General features: G+C 44.1%; 1 protein-coding gene across 2 annotated transcripts in view; it reads right to left on the bottom strand.

The window, feature by feature from the left end:
- The window catches only part of LOC148516875 (serine palmitoyltransferase 3-like), a 96,595-nt gene that overhangs the window by 11,546 nt on the left and 63,552 nt on the right, over positions 1-21,497 (bottom strand). For both annotated transcript variants that reach the window (XM_088479449.1, XM_088479450.1), the window contains exons 7-8: positions 11,646-11,751; positions 911-1,130 (exon numbers count right to left, since the gene is read on the bottom strand). In XM_088479449.1, coding sequence (XP_088335575.1) covers positions 911-1,130; positions 11,646-11,751 — 326 coding nt within the window. The remainder of the gene's footprint in view (positions 1-910; positions 1,131-11,645; positions 11,752-21,497) is intronic.

Raw genomic sequence — 21,497 nt, 5'->3', positions numbered from 1 at the left:
CACGCTGGTCGCTTCCGACATCTATCATTGCCCGTACATGCTGGTCAACCTGACAATCCTGTCAGGTTCAGCATGCACGGGGATGATGGATGTGCCTGGACTGAACGAGTGAACGTTCAGTCTAGGCACATCACTAGATATACAAACTAGAGCACGATTGCAATGTCGTAATCGTGCTCTCGTTTGTATATCTAGTAATGGAGACCCGCCGTAAGGGTGCAAGCTATGGCACTCCTGTGAGTCTGGAGGATTATGAGAGTGCAGGTACTGAGAGGGGTGGTCCAGTAGCATATCTCTATCTGTAGGGGTCCCGACTCCTGGCATGGTAAACCTGCTGGTCAGTTAGCTGAGGAACATTGTGTCTAGGTAGATAAAATAAGATGTTATGCTGGTGTTCTCCTCTCAGAACCCCTGCTGTAATCATTACATACAAAGGGACTTGTTAATGTAAACTAAGTTCTGTTTAGATTAGAATTAGAACCGCACATGCCACAGTAGAGCCTGCAATATAGGCAAAATAGAGTCAAAGGAAATGTTAAGAGCAACTACAATAGTGTAATTTTACTGAAAAAATAATAATGCAATGTGATGTTTAGAGAGTTAGGTTTGTTGTACTTTGGCCCCCATTTAGTAACGAGTTTTATCACCAAAATGTGTGATAAATGTCACTGTGTATGATAAATGGTGCTCCAGCCAATCAGCTCCCAACTGTCATTTTTCTAACAGTTGACAGTCGGGAGCTGATTGGCTGGAGCACCATTATCATACACAGTGACATTTATCACTTGTTTTGGTGATAAAACTCGTTACTAAATGAGGACCTTAGTGGTGAAGCATGTTACCCTTTACTGTTATTGGGTTCTTCAAGAAGTCACCATGATCATATCTTCCAGCCTATTAAGTCATTTACCCTGTTCCCAGCGATATATCCTCCAATGGCTCCAAAGCTTTTGGTGAAAGTTCCCATCATCACATCAATGTCGACAGGGTCCATCCCAAAATATTCCACCACACCTCGTCCCGTCGCTCCCACTGCCCCAATACTGTGAGCTTCATCCAGGTATAAGTAAGCCTTGTATTTCTTCTTTAGCGCTACTATCTCCGGAAGGCGGACAATAGACCCTTCCATACTACAAAATGAATGGGTACAATTACACGACATGGTCAGCATACTGTATGGTAGCTTATTCCGCACTCATCCATATTATCAGGAGTATTCGTCATGCACAGAAGAGTGACTTTACTGAAAACTGATTTTAAGAGGAAAAAATAAAAATTGAAAGGCATTTAAGCATTTATTCAATAATATTTTGCCATCCCCTCAAACCCACTGCTCAAAAGACTTTGGCCCTGATTCAGACCCACTCGCAAGTGGGCGTACGCACGTTCGCCGTACGTAAAAAAATATTTAAATTCAAGCACTCGCTCGTATTTTCCTACTCAGCTAAAAATCCGCCCCAAACTCAGGCGACCCCTCCTCTGACTAACGAGCATGCCAAATAGCGAGCGTACATCCCCGAAATGGCTTGAAGGGAACGCACGCACAAGTACAAACCGGAAGTGGGACTGTCAGATTCCGATTACCTGCTCGTTTTTTCGGCCTACCTCCCTCAATCGTATCATGCCAATCAATGTATCAATTAGCTTAATTGTTGTTTTTTTTTCAACACAATGCAATAAACTTTAATCTTGTCCGTGTTTGTATTTGCTCGCAGAATACGTACGGCTGAAACCTTCGCTTTTATTGTTCAAAAGACATGTTAGCCCCAATTAAACAATTGTTCTATTTGTTTGTCTCCCCACAATTTTTCTGTGGTTCATTTCTTTATTTAAATTTGCTTACGCATGTCACTGCACCAAGCCTATCATAACTCTCAAGAGATTTCTGGCCCTGTCGAACACATGACTCATACACTAACCAATAGAATTGGACCTGTTAATTTCCCAAATACATTAGCCAATCAAATTTTTTTGGGGTGCTTTATTAAAATTATTTTGTCAAAAAAACACCATTGCCATCATGAGATCCGCCGCATTCACCAGGCGCGAACTGCTGGTGCTGACGGAGGTGATGGACAGGAGGATCACCAGTCAGCCTCCACCCATCTCCAATAGGCGCAAGCGTTCCGCATATGCGGAGGTACGTCGACGCCTGCGCTCCTTCGGCTCACGCCGACATATTGGCCAGCTGGAGCGCAGGTGGTCGGACCTGCACCGGCGGACGCCCCGCTTGCTGGCATGCTTTCGCATGCTTTCGCATGCAGATTGCGGAAAGTAAGTGTTCTGGACTGTGGTTTTCAAGTTTATCTTGTGGGCCCTAACTGCATGTGCATGTTTTCATGTCTGTCCTATAGAGTCATTGTAGTCATATCTGCATGTGCATGTTTTCATGTCTGTCCTATAGAGTCATTGTAGTCATATCTGCATGTGCATGTTTTCATGTCTGTCCTATAGAGTCATTGTAGTCATATCTGCATGTGCATGTTTTCATGTCTGTCCTATAGAGTCATTGTAGTCATATCTGCATGTGCATGTTTTCATGTCTGTCCTATTGTGTTTTTTTTTTTTTTTTTTTTTGGTTTCCTGTTGAAACTAACCACAATTTTTTGGTCATTTTTTAGGGGCCCAGCAAACACTACGGCGGCATCGCCACACAAGACGCCGGTCCCAGCCCCTCTCTCCGACCCCCAATTCCTCTATTACCCCCTCCTCCCCAGACCCTGTGGCCGAAATTTCCGGCCTACTTCCCCTCCAGCCCAATTCCCCCTCTCCTCCATCCGTCCCTCCTCCAAATACCCCCTCCCAGGATCCTGAAAACACCTTGCCCCTCGGGTTGGGGAATGTAGCCACCTCCGAGGTGGTCCAGGGAGTGGCTTCTGGCTCTGGCGTTTTGGAGAACGGTATGTTTTTAAAGTTTATTTTGGACACCACAAACTGTTTGTATGTAATCATGTGTCGTCCCCATTTTTTTAGACTTTTTGTCGCCTTAGGGTATTTTTGGGGGTTGTCTTTACCTGTTCCTGCTGATGTCACCATACACATATCACACCTGTGTGCCTTTTTTTAGGGCCCTTGTATTTTTGCCCTTAGACATTTTGGGGTGCTGGCTTTTATCCGTGTAATGTTTTTTTGGCCCACAAGCTTGTAAGTTTTGGTTTGCTTGTTTTGTGTTTTTTTACAATGTTGCTTCATTATCGATTTATTAATCCACAAACTTTTCTCACCCACAGAGGAACAGAGGCGTCGGGAAGAGATCGTTAATTGTGTGGGCCGTATGCGGGAGCAGGTCACCGGGCTGATGCTGGCCCTTGACCATCTGTTGGTCCTCCTTAGGAATTCGTTTTTTTTTAAATTTTTTTACAAATTGTTTCTTAATAAATCAGTTTTAAATCAAGCTCTGTCTCATGCGTTTGGAGTAAATCCAAGATTCTTTACACTGACATAAGTAGACTCTTCAAGCAAGGTTTGCCACAGAATCTCACTACAGATTGTGTGTTGTATTTTGAATGCAAACAGGCACAAGAAACACCTCCCAGTACCAATGTCATTTTACTTTTTTGTGGTGGTCAACATGATAGTTTACACCATTTTTCAGGTTCCTATTTGGTGGCCAAACTGCTTAGGACAATCTTACGAAGGCAACTGATTGTACACGATTCCTTGTTGTGTTGGTTAGTACCCCGAAAACATATTACATTTTAGCTCCACGTGCTTCATTACTGGGTTACCCCTTAGGTAAAATTAACGTTTGGGAGTTTGTTTACACTTGCTTCTAAGGTGCCCAAATAGGAAACAAATTACACTCTCCAAATATTTATTCACAACACAAATCAAAATACAAAGTGGTCACTCACAAACAAAACACACAGTGATAATCAGAAATACACCACATACCAAAAACACTAAACAAACACACAACAAATCAAGAACTGGTTGACGAAGGTCCATGCCCACATGATGTCAAAAATATGGCGTTGCAATATTGGTGTCAGAATATATTCCCGAAGTTTCAACAGAAAGGTTTTTGAAGGGTAACAGGAAGTAGTCATCGTGGGAGTGCCAAAGATTATGCAAACAAACAGAAGATGGTGCAAGAATTAATATAAAAAAAGATGAACGTTAAAAAACCGTAACACATTGGGTATACACACTGTTGTTTGATCAATAATTACATAAAATATCGGGCCACCACATCATCGCGTATGGCCCCCCCACATACTGACCTCCGACCAACCTCGGGGGGGCCATCCTCAGGTAAGGCATCCTCTGGCTGCATTGGAACACCACTCCTTATGGCGATGTTGTGAAAGATCCCACACAGGACCACAATTTTGGAAACCATATCCGGCAAATACATGAGCTCGCCACCAGAGCGGTGGAGGCATCTGAATCGGCCTTTTAAAAGGCCGATACAGCGCTCCACCACTTGCCTGGTGGCTGTAAGTGCGGTATTAAACTCACTTTGTGGACCTGGTGTGGGAGCCAAATAAGGAGTGAGCAGCCAGGGCATGCAAGGGTATCCACTGTCTCCTGTGAAAAAGAATAGACAACATCAGGATCACTGTGTATCAAGCTTAACATTGTTATGTACTAAAGGTCTCCACTTATCCAGAAGCCACGCATCACCAGCTTGTAGGTTGGTTAATTTGTGCCATATCCCTGATTGCCGGATGACGAAGGAGTCATGTGCACTTCCTGGTAATTTTGCATTCAGGGACAGGATCTGGAGGGAGGCATCACATACCACCATTACATTCAGGGAGTGATAGTGTTTCCTGTTTCGAAATATGGCCTCCAGCCGTGCTGGAGGCTGAAGTGGTATGTGAGTACCATCCACAACCCCTATGATGTGTGGGAAGCCAGCTATTTGGTAAAAATTGGCCTTGGCCACACTAAGGGCACCCATATCCAAAGGCATTTGAATAAAATGATGGAGGTGCTTGAAAAGTGCCTCCATCACTGCCCTCAGGATCCGGGAAAAGGAGGATTGTGAGATGCCCGCCACTATTCCCACCGTTGTTTGAAACGATCCTGAGGCACAGAAATGTAACACCGCCATAAATTGCGTAAGTGGTGGTATTGCTGTAGGACTGTCAATTTGCAGCTCAAGATCACTCTCTATTAATGAGAGAGTGTCTATGATGATTTTGGGAGGAAGACGGTAGCGTCTTAAAACCTCATCATCGGGCATTCCAAAAAGGGTGACACGTGTTCGAAATATCTGGGGCTTTGCACGCCTACGATGCCTACGCCTGGGACGAGATTGAGGTTGGTCGGCTTCCGGGAGCATGGCCAGAACAATCCGCCCAAGATCAACCTGAAATGGCAAGATTGGAATGTAAGGCTTTGGACCCACCACAAAAGAAAATTAAAAACAACTTAGCTTGATGATACCATCCATTGCTGCTTACATGCCAGGGTATTGTCATGATACGTCCAAACTGAAATTAATCACAAAAATAATTTGACAAATTTCACTCTGTGCATTTTTGTTTCTAAATTTTGTGCTAGACAAAACTTAAAATATGCGAAACACACATTTGGCAAAAGAGCAAAACGACATTGCACACAGTACATCAAAATGGGTTGAAATGTTTGCCAAAAAAGCGAAAGGGCAACCACAAATAATTTTACAGGATTAATAAGCATTTAAAAATGCGCTAATTAGTTCGCAAATACAAGTCACAATAGTAAGTAGTAAAAATGCGCTAATTAGTTCGCAAATACAAGTCACAATAGTAAGTAGTAAAAATGCGCTAATTAGTTCGCAAATACAAGTCACAATAGTAAGTAGTAAAAATGCGCTAATTAGTTCGCAAATACAAGTCACAATAGTAAGTAGTAAAAATGCGCTAATTAGTTCGCAAATACAAGTCACAATAGTAAGTAGTAAAAATGCGCTAATTAGTTCGCAAATACAAGTCACAATAGTAAGTAGTAAAAATGCGCTAATTAGTTTGCAAATACAAGTCACTATACAAACTGAGAAAAATGCGCTAATTAGTTCACAAATACAAGAAAAAAAATGGACTTACCAAGAGCAAATATATAAGAGTCCAAATCAAAAGGTCTTTGGGTCCGAAATTAATAAAAATCTAAAATATATGAAATTATGGTTCCAAAAATTAAAAACAATAAGAAACACAATGAGACAACAATTGATCAAAAGTTAGACTTCACAAAACTTACCAAATCAAGAAACGAGGCCAAAAATATAAAAACCAAAAAAGAGAAGGGAAAATAAAAACGCAAATCTAGCAAACAAATTAAACTCCAAACGCCAACTCCTTTATCCGCAAACAAGAAACTCCAGCCAAGGTAACCTCCAACAATCCAAAAACGCCACCTCGACTCGAGACACACCAAGCCATAAATAGTGTTTCGTTTCCCGCACAAATTAAGGAGGGATCATAGGAACGCACAATCAATGATGCGGCCGCAAAATAAGGACGCATGTATAAATACGTCACGAAAACACATTCAAATTCTGGTGTATTTCTTGTTTGGACCACAGACATGGCGACAGACCAGGGAAACAATGCCCAAGAGTCAGGCGGTAAGTCTTTCATGCATTTTGTATCAATGATTAATTAGAAACATAAGATTGGGCAAGTTGTGAATTTGTGAAATCTGAATATTTACACAAATAGGTGAGGAGGATGACATGGAAGAGGCTGCTGGGCCCAGTATTCCGGCCAAAGCTGCCCAAAAAAAAAGGCAGCCACATTTCACAAGAAAGGAGATGGAGGTTTTGATACAGAAGTGTGTGGACATCCTGCCACAGGCAGACAGGAATATGAGTCTAAGCCAGAAGGGGAGAATGTGGGAAGAGGTAGCCGTTGCTGTCAATAGGGTGGGTGATTATGTCCGTCTAGCCCGGGATGTCAAACGGCGGTAAGTAAACACTTGCCCCCCCAAAAAACAAACACCATTTTAAACAAAAGGATAATGGCTTCCATTTTTTCCCACAGATGGGGCGACTTCAAATATCGCCTAAAGCAAAAACTCGCGGACAGGGCTAGGCATGCAAGGGGGACAGGTGGGGGTCCCACCCCTGTGTCATTGGAGTTGACGGATTTAGAAGAGCTGGCACAGGGGTGTGTGCAGCCTGTGGAGGTGTTTGGCGTGTCCAACATGGATACGGACATGCCAGACTTTGCGGCTCCTCATGTTGTCCCAGGTAAATCTTTTGATGTCACCAACTCTGAAATGTTATTGTGCCAATATGTAGATTCTAATGTGAGTCTTTTCTCTTTTTTCCTAACAGAGACACAGGCGGATGAGTCTGCTCCAGAGGGGAGCCTTGGCCGCCGAATTTCTGCTGGCTCGGCAGGGGAGGAACCAGTACATCCGGCTGAGGACCCTGCAGAAGCCAGTCCAGGGCAATCCCCCTCGCAGGCAGAGTCCCTCCTCACAGAACTCAATTTCAAATCGTATTTCCATACGGAGATTCTGCAGAGGATGGACGCCAGTCTGGTACGGGTGGCTGAGGCCCTGGAGCAAAATGCTGCGGCCGACGTGACCATTGGTCAGGCCCTGGCGGAAAATACCAGGGCCAACATCCGCATCGCCAATGCCCTGGAGCAGCTCGTTCGCCAGCACATGGTGGAGCCGACCTCCCTTCCTGCCGGAACATCAGGATCCTCCACCTCTGGCACAACATCAGCCAATCCTCCAAATGTGCCTAGCCCTGTGCCTAGTCCAGAGGCCACAACATCTGCCTCTGGACAGGCCAGCCCGATGACATCCCGGACCCGGTCTGGCGCCCTCCCTCCCCCATCCAAACGGGTGAAAAAACAGTGACAGCAATGGTGACTTTTCCCACAATCCTTCTGTGCTTGGCTCATATTCCTTTCTGGTCCAAACTTCCCTCTCCTTTCTTGTGAAATGTTTTTAATTTTTTGTTGTATGTTTATGTCAACAGTTATGTTGGGCCAATTTGTTGGATTTTGGGACAGATCTTTGGCAAAAAAAGATGTCCCCAAATTTTTTATTAATTTATTTTTTGTTTGACCAATAAATTGACACCAAAAATCTGACATTGGATTGTGAAATTATTGTACAAATGGGTTACATTTAATCCTGGACCAAAAGGCAAAAAATTGCCTAAAAAATAAAAATAAAAAAAAGGGCTCTTTAAGGAACGTTTAAAAATTCATATAACGAGGCAAATTCAAGAGGCAAAAATAAAATGGTGAGAAAATTAAAACATGATGACATTATTGTTACAATAGGCCCTAACCACCAAATTGAGGGCAAAATAAACCCCCACAAATGTACGCAAATTGATTGTGTCATCCTGACATTAGCAGCTCAGATTTCCACCTGCGTACGGTTTTGTGCTATCCCAAAAAACTGATTTCAAAACACATACCAAGCCGGTTTTCAATCCAACACTAATTGCTTTTCAGCCCTCCCGCGATTAATCGCAACAACATCGTGGAGTCCCGGGACGGAGGAGAAGGCCATCGCCAATGTGGTCGAGTAATCCAGACCCTAAGCTGTGCGAGAATTTTGAAGGGAAAGAGGATCATCCAGTGACGTATGAGTCGGTCCGAACACATTTTACGCTCGCATCTGCTAATGTATGTACGCCCCAAAAACGCCTCGCCACGCCTGCGTTTTTCCATCTCCACCCCCGTCAACACCCAAAAACGCCCTGTTCTGTCAATCACATTTGACATGTCACTTCCTGTACGCTATTTGACGAACGAGACCAAAAAAGCTCGCAATCTGCCGTACGCACATGTGCAGTGTTACACCGACGCATGCGCGGTTATTCAACATCGGAACGCAAGGAGCGTACTGCTGTTTGCGAGTGGCTCTGAATGAGGGCCTTTATTTTTACGTATTGCCCAGAAAAATATAAAATAATTATAATAATAATAATAATAATAATAATAATAATAATACTACAATAATTCTGTGTTTCTCAATCTTTAACTAGTTTCTATTATGGTTTTAAAAAAAGTGTTATATTTTTAGCAGAAGCAAGGTGTATGGGTAGGAAAACCAATTTAATAATGCAACACAGTACAGCTCTGAATGTAATCAGTACAACCCACGATTTGAAGAGGCCGGCGTGATTCTGGCGAGATAGTCACTTGATTTAAAACGGCAATAGGTTTAGCGGCAAAACCAACCTGGTTTTGTCTTCAAACTAACTGCCGCTATAAATCTCTTGACTATCTAACTGAAATCATGGCAGCTCCTGCAAATTGCGGGCGATTATAAGTTGCCCATAATTGCTCCTGTATGGCGTGCATTATACTAAGGACCTCATTGAGAGGCGCTCGCAAAAAGCGAGCGCTCGCACTGAATGAGGGCGGACGCTTTTTTTTTTTTAAACCGTCCTCCTGGCCACTCGCTAAGCTGTGGGTGACCACCCACAGCTTTTGCGAGCGGCCAGGTGATGGTCGCGATTATCGCGACCATCGGGCTTGCGACGAGACCCTTGTGGTAGGGTCTCGTCTGCTGCAAGCCCCATTGAGCTTCCACTTGTGATGTCAGTAGGGCCGCCACAAATGGCAGGAGTTCCTTCAGGAATGCCTCCGTTTGTCCAGCCACCCCCCTCCCCGCCTACAAAACGGGGTGAGCTGTCAATCAACATCGACAGCCGCCCCGTTTGTAGCGAGCCCCGGAGCGAGTGAATTTCCCCACCATCGACCCGCTTGCGAGCACATAGTTCTTGCGTGCGGGTCTGAATGAGGGCCTAAATGTGTGTATTTGCCTGTATATACAGTTAAACACATCTCTGCAGCCAGACTGACATGTACCGTATGCTTGGTTTCCTATCCGTCACCATTATCAGTGCACACTTGTGCCAGTACTATTCCTGGTGCAAAATGTACCTCTAACTGGAATATTTACGCGTATTCACAACTTTGCATAGTCTGCAGTTCTATCAATAACCAGTCACTGGACTTAGCTTACATGCAAGTGACCACTGCCACCCAGCAGATGCAATAATACTGTCTTACTGCAGTTTAAATATTTTTTTTTTATTTAAACTAAAGCACATCCACACAGAGGGAAATGTATAGCTCCCATGCTAGTGTAAATCAGAATTATCTATAACATTGGTTCCAATATATATATTTTTGAAAAACTGTATAAATAAGTATGGTGCCTGAAAAATACTTTCTGAGCTTGTACCCAAGTTGTGTAATATTCCCTGTTTTATTTGTGAAAGTTCAGTTTTCTTTCACAATCAATAATCCCTAGTTCAATATCAATTTGATCTCCATCCATCCATCAGTATTGCGAGGTAAGTAACAGAACACGTTAGGTAGATTTTTTTCACAGCTGAGAAATCTTCAGCATGACATAGAAGTAACATGATATAATATAGACATATTTATCTAAATATTATAGCCAATACTATTGGACTATTAGATGATCCCCATGTATAACGATAATTTCTATTTCTCTACCATTTACACATCGAATGTCAAATTTCCCAGTACAGTCACGTACAATTACCACCTCAGGCTTTGGAGATGTTATTGGTGTGTGCATTCCACCTACAACTTAATACATTGTATTATTGTCCTGACGTCTTTTACCAAGCATTTATTTCATAAGGTGGAGAGATTTGTTTTTGCTTGCCTTGGACATACACATAAGTCAGAGCACTGGACGATATAAAGCATAAAAACAGCAATATATGAAGTAAAAGTGACAAGAGGGCATGCACAAGCCAATAAATTAGTCATTTGATGGAGAAAAGTTCCTTCAGCAGCTTTTGCACAGAGATAATGTCACATCTATCTGTGTAGAGTTTGTTTGTGCCCCCATGTTTGCTTTGGCTTCCAGCCACAACGACAGCTGTCAGAATACCGGCTCCAGAATCCCGAACTCTGACATCGCAATGGTAAGTATTAGTGTTAGGGGGAGGGTTAGGTTTAGGGTTAGACAATAGGGGGAGAGTTAGGGTTAGGCAGCAGTGGGGGATGGTTAGGGTTCGGCTGCGGGGAGGGGGAGGAGTGTTAGGATTAGGCTGCGGGGGGGAGGTTTAGGCTGCAGGAAAGATAGGTTAGGTTAAGGGGGATGGTTAGGGATTAGGTTTAACATACTTACCTAATCCTGTCGGGAGGGCGCTGTCGGTATTCTAACCGCCGGCATTCCGACCGCCGGGATCCTGTACCCAACCCGTGATGAACAATCTAGGCTACAAGCTCCATCAGGGCAGGAATATATGTGGTTTTTAAATACTGTTTGTACAGTATAGCACTGTGTAATATGAAGATGCTCTATAAATAATTGGTAATAAATATACAGTATAAACATGGATTGGTGACAAAGATCTCCATTAAATAAGCTTCCTGTGCAGGTAAATGCGATGACTGGCAGCCCGGCAAAACATGGCAACCTGCATTTTTTAGTGTCTTTCTAGTCCTCTTTCACACATATATTTGTAAACAGTAGCTTGCTAATTGTACATTGATCTCTATGCCGCGTAACCATTGTCATTCATATTGATAACAGTACATCATTTTTTCAGTGTTGACAGGAAAGATGGAACAGGAACAGAGATCAATGTATTTCAGTTACACTATAACATTGGTGGTTCTCTCAATTTGTGTTTGAAATGAAGCCTCCAGAAAATGCACATATGGACAAGACCCAAGTTATCTATTACTTACCTGTAGATTCCTTCAACAAGGATAAGAATTTTCTTCCAGTGCCTGGGGCTGCGTGGCTGACCATTGACAACAGCATCCCGCAATAACTTTTCCAGGTTCTGCATATCTACACAGAACACACAAAGAAAAAACAAAGTGAGAGCAGATTAGAATATAACAAAGCTATTCATATGGCTTGGGTCAATAGAAGTTATAACAATACAATGGGCCAAATGTACTAGAGTGAGAGTTTTAGTAAAAATCCACCTCGTACCTTCTCGCGATTTTTGAAGGTGCGAGTTGGTGCCAGGACTCGCAAATGTAATAGCCTGTGAACTTTTCAGCTGGAGACTACTACACTATGCGAATCTATGCGAGTATTTCCCTATGTAAACTTACACCTTTTAATCCGTCTTCACGGATCAGTGAGATCCGTGAAGGCTTCTGTCTGTTAAAAAAGACGTGCCCCCTCCTCCAGAAGCATAACCAGCCCTGGGATCTGTAGAGCCTGTGCTGGTTTTTAAAATACAGGGTATAAAATGCGTAGGGGTCCCCTGTATTTTAAGTACCAGCACAGGGCTTTTCTGAGCTGGTCCTGGTCCTGGAAATACAGGGGACAACATTTGTAGGGGTCCCCTGTATTCTCCATAACCAGCACTGAACTCTTTCTAGCAGGGGAGTAATGCCATAGCCAGATGAACCCTTTCACCAGGTCCCCCGCCCAAAGCATTAAACGTGACTGCTAGTCAGCCCAGGCCAGGAATCTCTGGGGAGGTGGGAACCCACCCCAATAAAGAGGTCCTCCTCTCCAGGGCACCACACTCATGGGCTGATAACCCGGGCTATCCCCGGCACCCCTGGCTGGTGGGTGCCGTGTTGATAGTGTAAATGTGGTGTAAAAAATAGAAGTGTAAATATTGTCTTTTGCAATAGTACTACAGGTCCCAGAAAGCCTCTGCATGTGAGTGTGCATCTTTAAATACTGTACTGTCACTGTGTGTGTGTCTTGTCTTTTTTTGTATATTTCTTTTGCAGTAGAACTACAGGTACCAGCGGGCCCGTAATAACCCGTATGCTGGTACTTGTGGTTCTCCAAGTATCAGCATGGGAGGCTTGCTGGGACCTGTAGTTCTATTGCAAAAGACAATGGACCTCATTCAGAGTCTCTCACTAGCTCTGTGCGCTCGCAAGCGGGCCGATGGTTTGCGTACACGCATGCACACACTTCGTTCTGCGCGTGCGCAAACTACTCTGTGCGATCGCAGGCCGCTCGCTCGCCCAGCAAAGACAGCCCAGTGAAATGAGTGACAGGAGAGGCCGTTTGTGGGTGGTAACACGGGCAGGACACTAATAACGGGGGAGTGGAGGTGTGAACGCAGGCGTTCCTGAGTGTTTCAACGCCGTTTTAGAGGCGTGCATAATTAACATGCAGTGTCATAGTACACGTCACATGCCTGTTTTTTACACTGAAGTCCTCTCAGTGCTTGCGGTAGGGTAAGGTAACCACAAGCGCTGCGATCGCTTCCGATTGTCCGAGATCTACCAATGTTTTAATACACTTCCTGGAGATGACGAGTGCTGGTGGACGGCTCTGCCTGTGCGATTGGGCGTACGCTGGCCGCTCGCTAAGACATTGTGGGCATGTTTATACCTTGGCGAGCGATCACTTCCCGTGGCGTCACTTTGACAAATTTGCATACGCTGGGGGCGAGCGATCGCATCTAGTGAGAGACTCTGAATGAGGTCCAATATTTACACTTCTATTTTTTACATCAGACTTACACTATCAACCCGGCACCCACCAGCCAGGGGTGACGGGGATAGCCCCAGACTTTAAGCCCAGGCCTGGGATGCCCTGGAGAGGAACACTTTCATCCATGGTGAAAGGGTTCCCCTGGCTGTGGCATTACTCCCCCCGCTAGAAAGAGTCCAGTGCTGGTTATGGAAAATGCAGGGGACCCCTTCTCATTTTGTCCCCTGTATTTCCACAACTAGGACTGGCTCAGAAAGCCCTGTGCGGATGCTTAAAATACAGGGGACCAGTACACATTTTGTCCCCTGTATTTTTAGAACCAGGACAGGCTTTACATAGCCTTGTGCTGGTTCTTAAGATAGAGGGGCCCCTACGCATTTTGTCCCATGTATTTTAAAATTCAGCAAACGCTCTATAGAGCCCAGGGCTGGTTATGTTTCTTGGGGGGGGGGGACGCACATCATTTATTTTGTTTTTCTATTTTTATATGTACACACAGAAACATGCAGGTATCTCATGGATATGTGCATGTTTCTGTGTTACTCTGACCTGCTCAGGATAAACTCTCTATCCTGAAGCTGGTCTATTGTTTTTGCGAGTTCTCAGGCAGTAATATGTGCAAGTGAAGCACTCGCACTCTATTACATTGCCAGAGTTCTATCTAGATAATGGGAAAACATAAGGATGAGAGATTTTACATTTAGCGATAAACTCGCATTATTTACAAATTCGCACTCTATTACATTTAGCCCCATATGTTTCTTCTATTCCACTGCTGCTGGGAGACTGGGCCTGATTCAGAGCCGGACGCAATTAGCGCTCGCTCCTCCAGAAAATAGGGGTGGCTATTCAAATGAACCGTTCGCTCTTTGCGGTCTGTTCACGCCTCTAGGTCTGAACGAGCGAACAAAACTTGCAGTCGTTTTTTGGAAAAATACGCTCCCTGGCCACTCGCATCCTACGTCATGTCCGCTATTTATTAGATTAATCGAGTACATCGACCAGCGTATGAACTGCTCGCTATTCTTGTGGTTGGTTTTTGCTACCACAATCTTGCGAGCATTTCTGGCTATAAAATAACCCAGTGACGTGGTCAATGACGCTCCTGTATTAATTATGCACACCCTTAAAACGCCCGTTTTGACCTTTAAGCACGCCTGCGTTCGGATCTCCACTCCCCGTTTTCAAGCACCTTCCCCTGTTACCACCCACATACGCCTCCTCCTGTCACTCAAAATAGCAGGAATTCGCTGTTTAGCGAACAAACGAATTTCGGCCGCACTGACTGGATCGCGCATGCGTATAACGATCCGTACGCATGCGCAGTTGGGCAAACATCGCTCGGAGCGAACGAGCGGCCGCTTACGAGCGGCTCTGAATCAGGCCCACTGTTCCAAGTATAAATAAGAGCTTCTTAGATACAAATCAAAGTGTAAATTTCTGGAGAATGGTGTTTGAATATTTAGTGAATATTAAATGAGAGATGTATCAAGAATTGGAGAGAGATAAAGTGGAGTAGTTTCCCAAAGCAACCAATCAGCTTTTAAATGACTTTGCAAAGACTGTGATAGATAAATGGCAGAAGCTGATTTGTTGTTTTAGATAACTTTTCTACTTTATCTCTCTCCAAGGCTTGATACATCTCACCACAAGTTACATAATAGTTAATTTAATGTTTGCTTGTACAGTAGTTCTACTCTTTAAAGTCTGTTGGTTTGGAAGTACGGATATTAAGCATACGGTGGGATAGAGAGAGCCTACAGTCTTTCTTACAGCAGAAAATGTTCATATTATCCTACCTAGGTTTATAGCATGAGTGATTGCTGACAAATGGGATTGATGGTGGAAAGCCGGCTTTGGCACACAGACATAGATTTGTTTGTTTAACCCATTTTAGTCATTCAATATTGTATTGCCTTGATGGTAACTTAATACTAAGCCTTATTGGTACCCGTGTGTACAAAGCTGAAAACACGTCTTACTTTATCTTGGTAAGAACAATGAAGGTATTGTAGTTATGGACTTCTAATGTTATTTATATACCATTTCCTCTCAATAGGGCTCAACAAACTTTACATTTGCAGAATAAAAACTCAATACAAACTAAACATATTAGAATATGGAAAAAACTACTAGGTATAAGGTTACAGGGCCTCATGGTGTCACTAGGTGGGTGCGGACCACACTAGGGACCTCATTCAAAGTCGGTCGAAGCGGCCGCACGGTCGTATGCAGCCCAAGTTCGCTTTACTGCGCATGCGTACAGTTCGCAATGCGCGTGCGCAAACTAGCGGCTACGATCAGAAATTTCTCTCTCCTTCAACACCGCCAGGTCGGTAGTTTGAGTGACAGATTGCGGCGTTTGTGGGTGGTAACAGGGGAAGGTGTTTGAAAACGGGGGAGTGGAGATCCGAACGCAGGCGTGCCTCATTATGCGAACGGCGTTTTATGGGAGTGCATAAATTACATAGTAGTGTCAAGCCACACGTGACAGGGGAGGTTTCACACTGACATGATCGTAGAGCTTAAGAGAGGGTCTGGTCAACCTTAAGCTCTACGACCAGTTCCGATGGTATACGATGCTCGCGATTAATCCTTATATAGCCGGAGATGACGTGCTATGCGTACGAGAAGTGGCCGTATTTTTAGCGAACCGACCGCATCCACCCCTTGGTCGGCCAGCTTACGATCCGACCTTAGGGACGCAACATGCGTGTGCATCATTTGCATATCCGGACCCTTTTTCTATACGACCGTGCGGCCGCTTCGACCGACTCTGAATGAGGTCCTTGGTGTCACCCTCCAAAGGGTGACACCAAGATGCCGGCTCCTCCTCAGTCACCGGTAGTCTGGCATTGCACTGTGATGATAGTGTGCAGTGCCCGGCTACCAGTCACTGAGGGGGAGCCAGCAGTACGGGGAAAGTCTGTGGGGGTAAGCCTGGCATCTCCGGGCTTCCCCCACACCCGTTTCATCACTCAGACACCCCCTGAGTGATGAAACGGGGGTGCTGTGAGGTCACGCCCCCTTGTACTGTGGGGCTGTTGGCTGCACTGGGTGTTACCGACACCAGTGACGCCACTGTCAGGACTGTAACAAGGGGTATGCGAGCAGTGCCGCTGTACAGATCGCAGAGCCCTGTGGACAACACCACCGCTCTCCCATGGTTCATTCATCTGGGATTCCCCTCTTTTAAATAAAGTGCATCCTTAGTTATTTTCTGATTACTACTACTAGTCAATAATACAGAGAGATGCATAGAGATAGGTAATTATGATGCCCAGATTTCCCCATCCTGGCTTCCATAAACCCAGGGGGCATCTTCTTTTGATGAAATAGGTTGTTTTATTTTCAAAATTGTATGGCATTGTATTCAAACAATTTAAAAAAAAAGCATTATTATTGTCAACTGCAAATTATATTATGAAAACCTATGTGTAGTAACCTGCTTTGGAAAGGTAAATCAATGCTCAAGCAAGAACTATTTATTAGTGATATTTATACAAGAAAAAAAATACTTACTGTACAATTGCTTTCAGATCACTTTCTTACAAAAAATAAATAAAATTGTTTTGTCAGTATGAATAAGCTGTCAGTATGAATAAGCAATCTAACATTATTTTCTGGAAATTCAAAGTCAAATAATTTTCTGGGCGCTGCATGAAAAAATAAATACTGATATTGATGTTGGAAAGTGACAGCTGAAAAAGTGAGAAAATAAGCTCAGCAGATTGGTGAGAAGAGCTTCAGCGGCAAAGGGGTTAAATATTGTGTTTTAGCCTGTGGACACAATGGGTCTGATTACAGTTGGGAGCAGAAGTCTATTTGTGCTAATTATAAATGTAAATTGTGTAAACTTTGATGCAGTGCATGTATATCGCATTGATTGACTGATGTACTTGTGCCCACTTTGGCATAGAGAGACAAGTCAGGGCAGTGGCGTAAGTTCATCCCAGATACATTTGAAGGAAGTTATAATTTGGTGCCCCCCCAAAAAAGGGAAAATACCATGTATTGGGCGGCCGTGACGGTACACTCCGGGTACATATTTACAGCCCTAAGTGGGGTGAATATATTGTGGGCAATGGAGGAGACGCCTCTTCAGTGCTGGCGCCCGGTAACAGGCTCCTCCATTGTCTCCCATAGTTCTGCCCCTGGGTCAGGGACATTTATGTAATAGTTCAGGGAACTTGGGGCGTGGTGACACAATTCAATCATGCCTATTAGGGATACATCAGATTTCATATCATAGGTATAGTATATGTAAGTCATATCTTAGGAACCAGTGCAATAAGCTGGGAAACTAGGTAGGTCTAATGAGAACAGATGGAGAAGTTGCCCATAGCAACCAATCAGCTTGTAGCTATCATTTATATAATGATAACTATAAAATGATTGGTTGCTATGGGCAACTTCTCACAGAGGACCTGATTCAGACCCGGACGCTAAGATGCATTCGCTCGTAGCTGGTCGATGTTCGCAGTCTGCGTATGCATTGCAGTGCGCGTGCGCAAACCAGAGTGAAAGATCGGGAAGTGTTCGCTTGTTGCGCATAGACAGCCCAGCAGAGTGAGTGACAGGAGGAGCTGTTTGTGGGTGATGACAGGGGCAGGCCACTAGAAACGGGGGAGTGGAGGTGCGAACGCAGGCGTGCCTGTGCGTCTCAACGCTGTTTCAGAGGCGTGCATAATTAACAGGCAGCGTCATAGTACACGTCACCTGGTTGTATTTTACACTGAAGTGATCGCAGTGCTTGCGGTAGGGTATAGTCAACCTCAAGCGCTGCGTTCGCTTCCGATGGTTCCCGATGTACAGATGGTTGCATACACTTCCTGGAGATGACGTGCGCAAGTGGGCGTCTTAAGACAGGCTGGTGGGCGTCTGCATACACAAAGTGATCGCAAGCCAAGACATAGTGGGCGTGCTAATGCCTTGCCGTGCGATTGCCTGCCGTGCCGTCACTTAGCCGAACTTGCATACGCTGGGTGTGAAAGAAAGCATCTAGCGAGCGGGTCTGAATGAGCTCCTCTGTCCTCTTTAGAAGGCTTGATATACATCTCCCCACTGTATCTTGACAATTTGAGATGGATCATAGGGAGGGGAAACAGTTTAGCACTCAATGAGCCTGTACTCAATGCATGACGAGTGTACAGCGTCAGTGTCGCTAAATGGGACTGGGGGGAGATGTATCAAACCTTTTAAAGCAGTGATGGGCATCAGATGGGATCGGTATGATTTACCGCCGGCCGCATGGTTCAAACCCCGACAGAGGCAGGCCGACAGAGGTGGAAATCCCGATCGTCCATTAAGATAAGTATGCTAATCTAATTCCCTCCCTTAAAGGGTGCCTAACCCTAACCTCCCCCCCAAGTGCCTAACCCTAATCCCCCCTCTAAGTGCCTAAACCTAACTCCCCCTTTCCCGCTGCCTAAACCTAAAACCCTGGGGGGTGCCTAACCCTAACCTCCCCCCGGGGGTGCCTAACCCTAACCCCCCCCTTCCCCTAAGTCCCCCTCGGGAGACCTAAACCTATCCCTCCCCCCCCGTAGCTGTCCACACCCGTCGCCCGGCTTACCTTCGGTCGGTAAGCCGGGTGTCGGGCTCCCGAAGCACGTCTAATGACAGGCGCCTGTCATTAGACACTTGCCGGGATTAGACAGTTGGGAAGCCAGCGGCCGGGATTCCGGCCGTCGGCTTCCCGACTGCTTCCCAATAAGACGGCCTTCCAATTCTGCACTTGTGGCTCACAGCTCCTTCATTCTTTGTTGTCATATTTGTTTGTTATAGCTTATAAAGATTGTTTAAAAGACTGAACAATCTTCTGCAAGACATATCGTGACAAAATATATATTTTTTGTTTAAAATCTGAAACCTTTGGCAGGTGTGGGCGCTACATCAATTAATTCTCTCTTGGTAATACTGTTTTAGAAAATTTTACAGGTAAAAGTGAAATGTATTATTATAAGGCTAAGTACAGAATAATTGTCAATATTGACAGACAACGTTAAGAACGACTATAAGCATTTGCTTTCATGCTTTCAGAAAAACACCTTGGAATATTTTTAAATGGTTAATTCATGTTCAAAATGTTAAAGTTGGAAATCAAATTAAAAATGATAGTCACTTTTAAAAATAGACAAAAAATATTTATCAACAAAACACTAATGAAAATTAAAAAATATAAAATAAACATTTGCTATATAAGCATGTCTCTCTACTGGACACAATGAAGTTTGTTGAGCCCAATTAAAATGCCTACATTATACACTTAATCAATAAAATGCAAATATATTTATTATGTGGTTTATATGGTTGTGGGTGTAATGTACCAGATTGTGGGTGTATGGTTTCAAATTGCTACATTACATATGATGCAGACCCATCTAACCAGTATACCACCCAGAGCCCGTCTGATGAACAGTATACTTGCAGGTCCATTTTAACAGAATAACATGAGGAGCCCCATCTGGTTAGACTGCACTACTGTATGTAGCCCACCAGTAGAAACTACTGAGCTCTATAAACTTCCTATCAGCTGATGTCAGCCTACTGTACATTTCAACACCAAGTGAATAGAGGGAAAAAACATGTCTACAATAAAGACAAAAAATACATGTAAAAAAAAAGCGTCAGCTTTATTTAATTATTTAGTGAAAGGAGGGGAAAGATATGGTGACAAAGAATGAACGGCCCTACACACAGTATGGACATCTTGGCAACTATTCCAGTAAAAGGTGTAAATGAGGGCCCACTGCCAGCCCATCACCAACATCTTGAGGCTTAGATGGGGGGCCAACTGCCAACCCATCGCCTACAACTCAAGGCTTAGATGGGGACCAACTGCCAGCCCATTACCAACCACTCATGGCTAATGGGGCCCATACATCTTTGACTGATTGCTGCAATTTCCTGATCTTCTGACGCTTGGGTCGGAGCATCTGGGAAATCCAACATATCGGAATTCCCTGATTTGCCGATTTTGACCAAAAAATTATCAAGATTGGTAAGTTGTGAAAGTTACCACGCAAAATTTCCTGGACGGATCGCCGATCATCGATGCCTGCTGATCGGTGAGTTTGATCAGCATTCGGCGGACCAGCATCGGGGGATGAGGGAATTGCGGCACTGTTGTATGGCCCCGTAGATGGGGGCCAACTGCCAACCCATTGCCAATAACTGAATACCTAGATGGGGACTAACTACTAGCCCATCGCCAAAAACTCAAGGTATCCAACTCCCCTGCCACAGATACACAAAAAGGACCAATGGGACTAGTGGTGATGCTGACCCCAGTAGGGTACAATCAGCCTAAACATGTGTATTGGTGGGAAGAGCACCTCAAGAACTACAACAAAACAACCACTGTTACCATTCTTTGCCGCAAAACAATAAAGCCGACAATCACAATAAGCAGGTGGTAGTGGGTGGTGGTCTTCCAAAGAGGCAAGACACCTCCCAACTAGGAAATCACTATTATAATCAGCAACTCAGCCACAAAACTCCACCACTTGATTGTTACAGGACTACACAAATCAAACCATAAAAAGGGGGACACCTCCTTCATTTGTTTTTAACTCTTGCTCCTAAATATATTCTGGAACATCCTACTAGTTTAAATATGAAATGCCTCTATCTTCTAATAACTAACATGTAACACAAAGCCCCATTCTGGTGGCTAGTACGCAGAGCAGGCGCCCATCCTGTAGCGATATAGCTACTCACCAGGTACTGTACCAGGGATTATTCCCATGTGCATAAAAAAATGTGGATTTTTTCTAAACCTGTGTTTAAGAAATTCAAGCAAAGAATGTGTGAATGGTTTAATATGCATATTTAAAGCAATATGCACATATACAGAACAGTAAATGCCTATATCCTACCTTTGTAATAGAGATGAGTGCGGACCTCTGTATTTTGGTTTTGGCAAAACCAATCCCAAATGGTATGGTTTGGTAAAATCACTGTCAAGTATTTTGGTTCAGATTCAGTTTTGGTTTTGGATTTCTTTACAATTGATATATTTAAAATTGTTAAAAACAGCTAAAATGATGTCATTTGGGCCTGTTTACATGCAATGCAAAACCAGAGATTCGTTTTTAAATCCGCATTCCGGGGCTCAG

The sequence above is a fragment of the Taudactylus pleione genome, unplaced genomic scaffold (genome assembly GCF_031769625.1).
Source record: "Taudactylus pleione unplaced genomic scaffold, aTauple2 ptg000235l, whole genome shotgun sequence".
Classification (NCBI taxonomy): Eukaryota; Metazoa; Chordata; class Amphibia; order Anura; family Myobatrachidae; genus Taudactylus; species Taudactylus pleione.
This window is presented reverse-complemented; position numbering and strand designations above follow the sequence as displayed.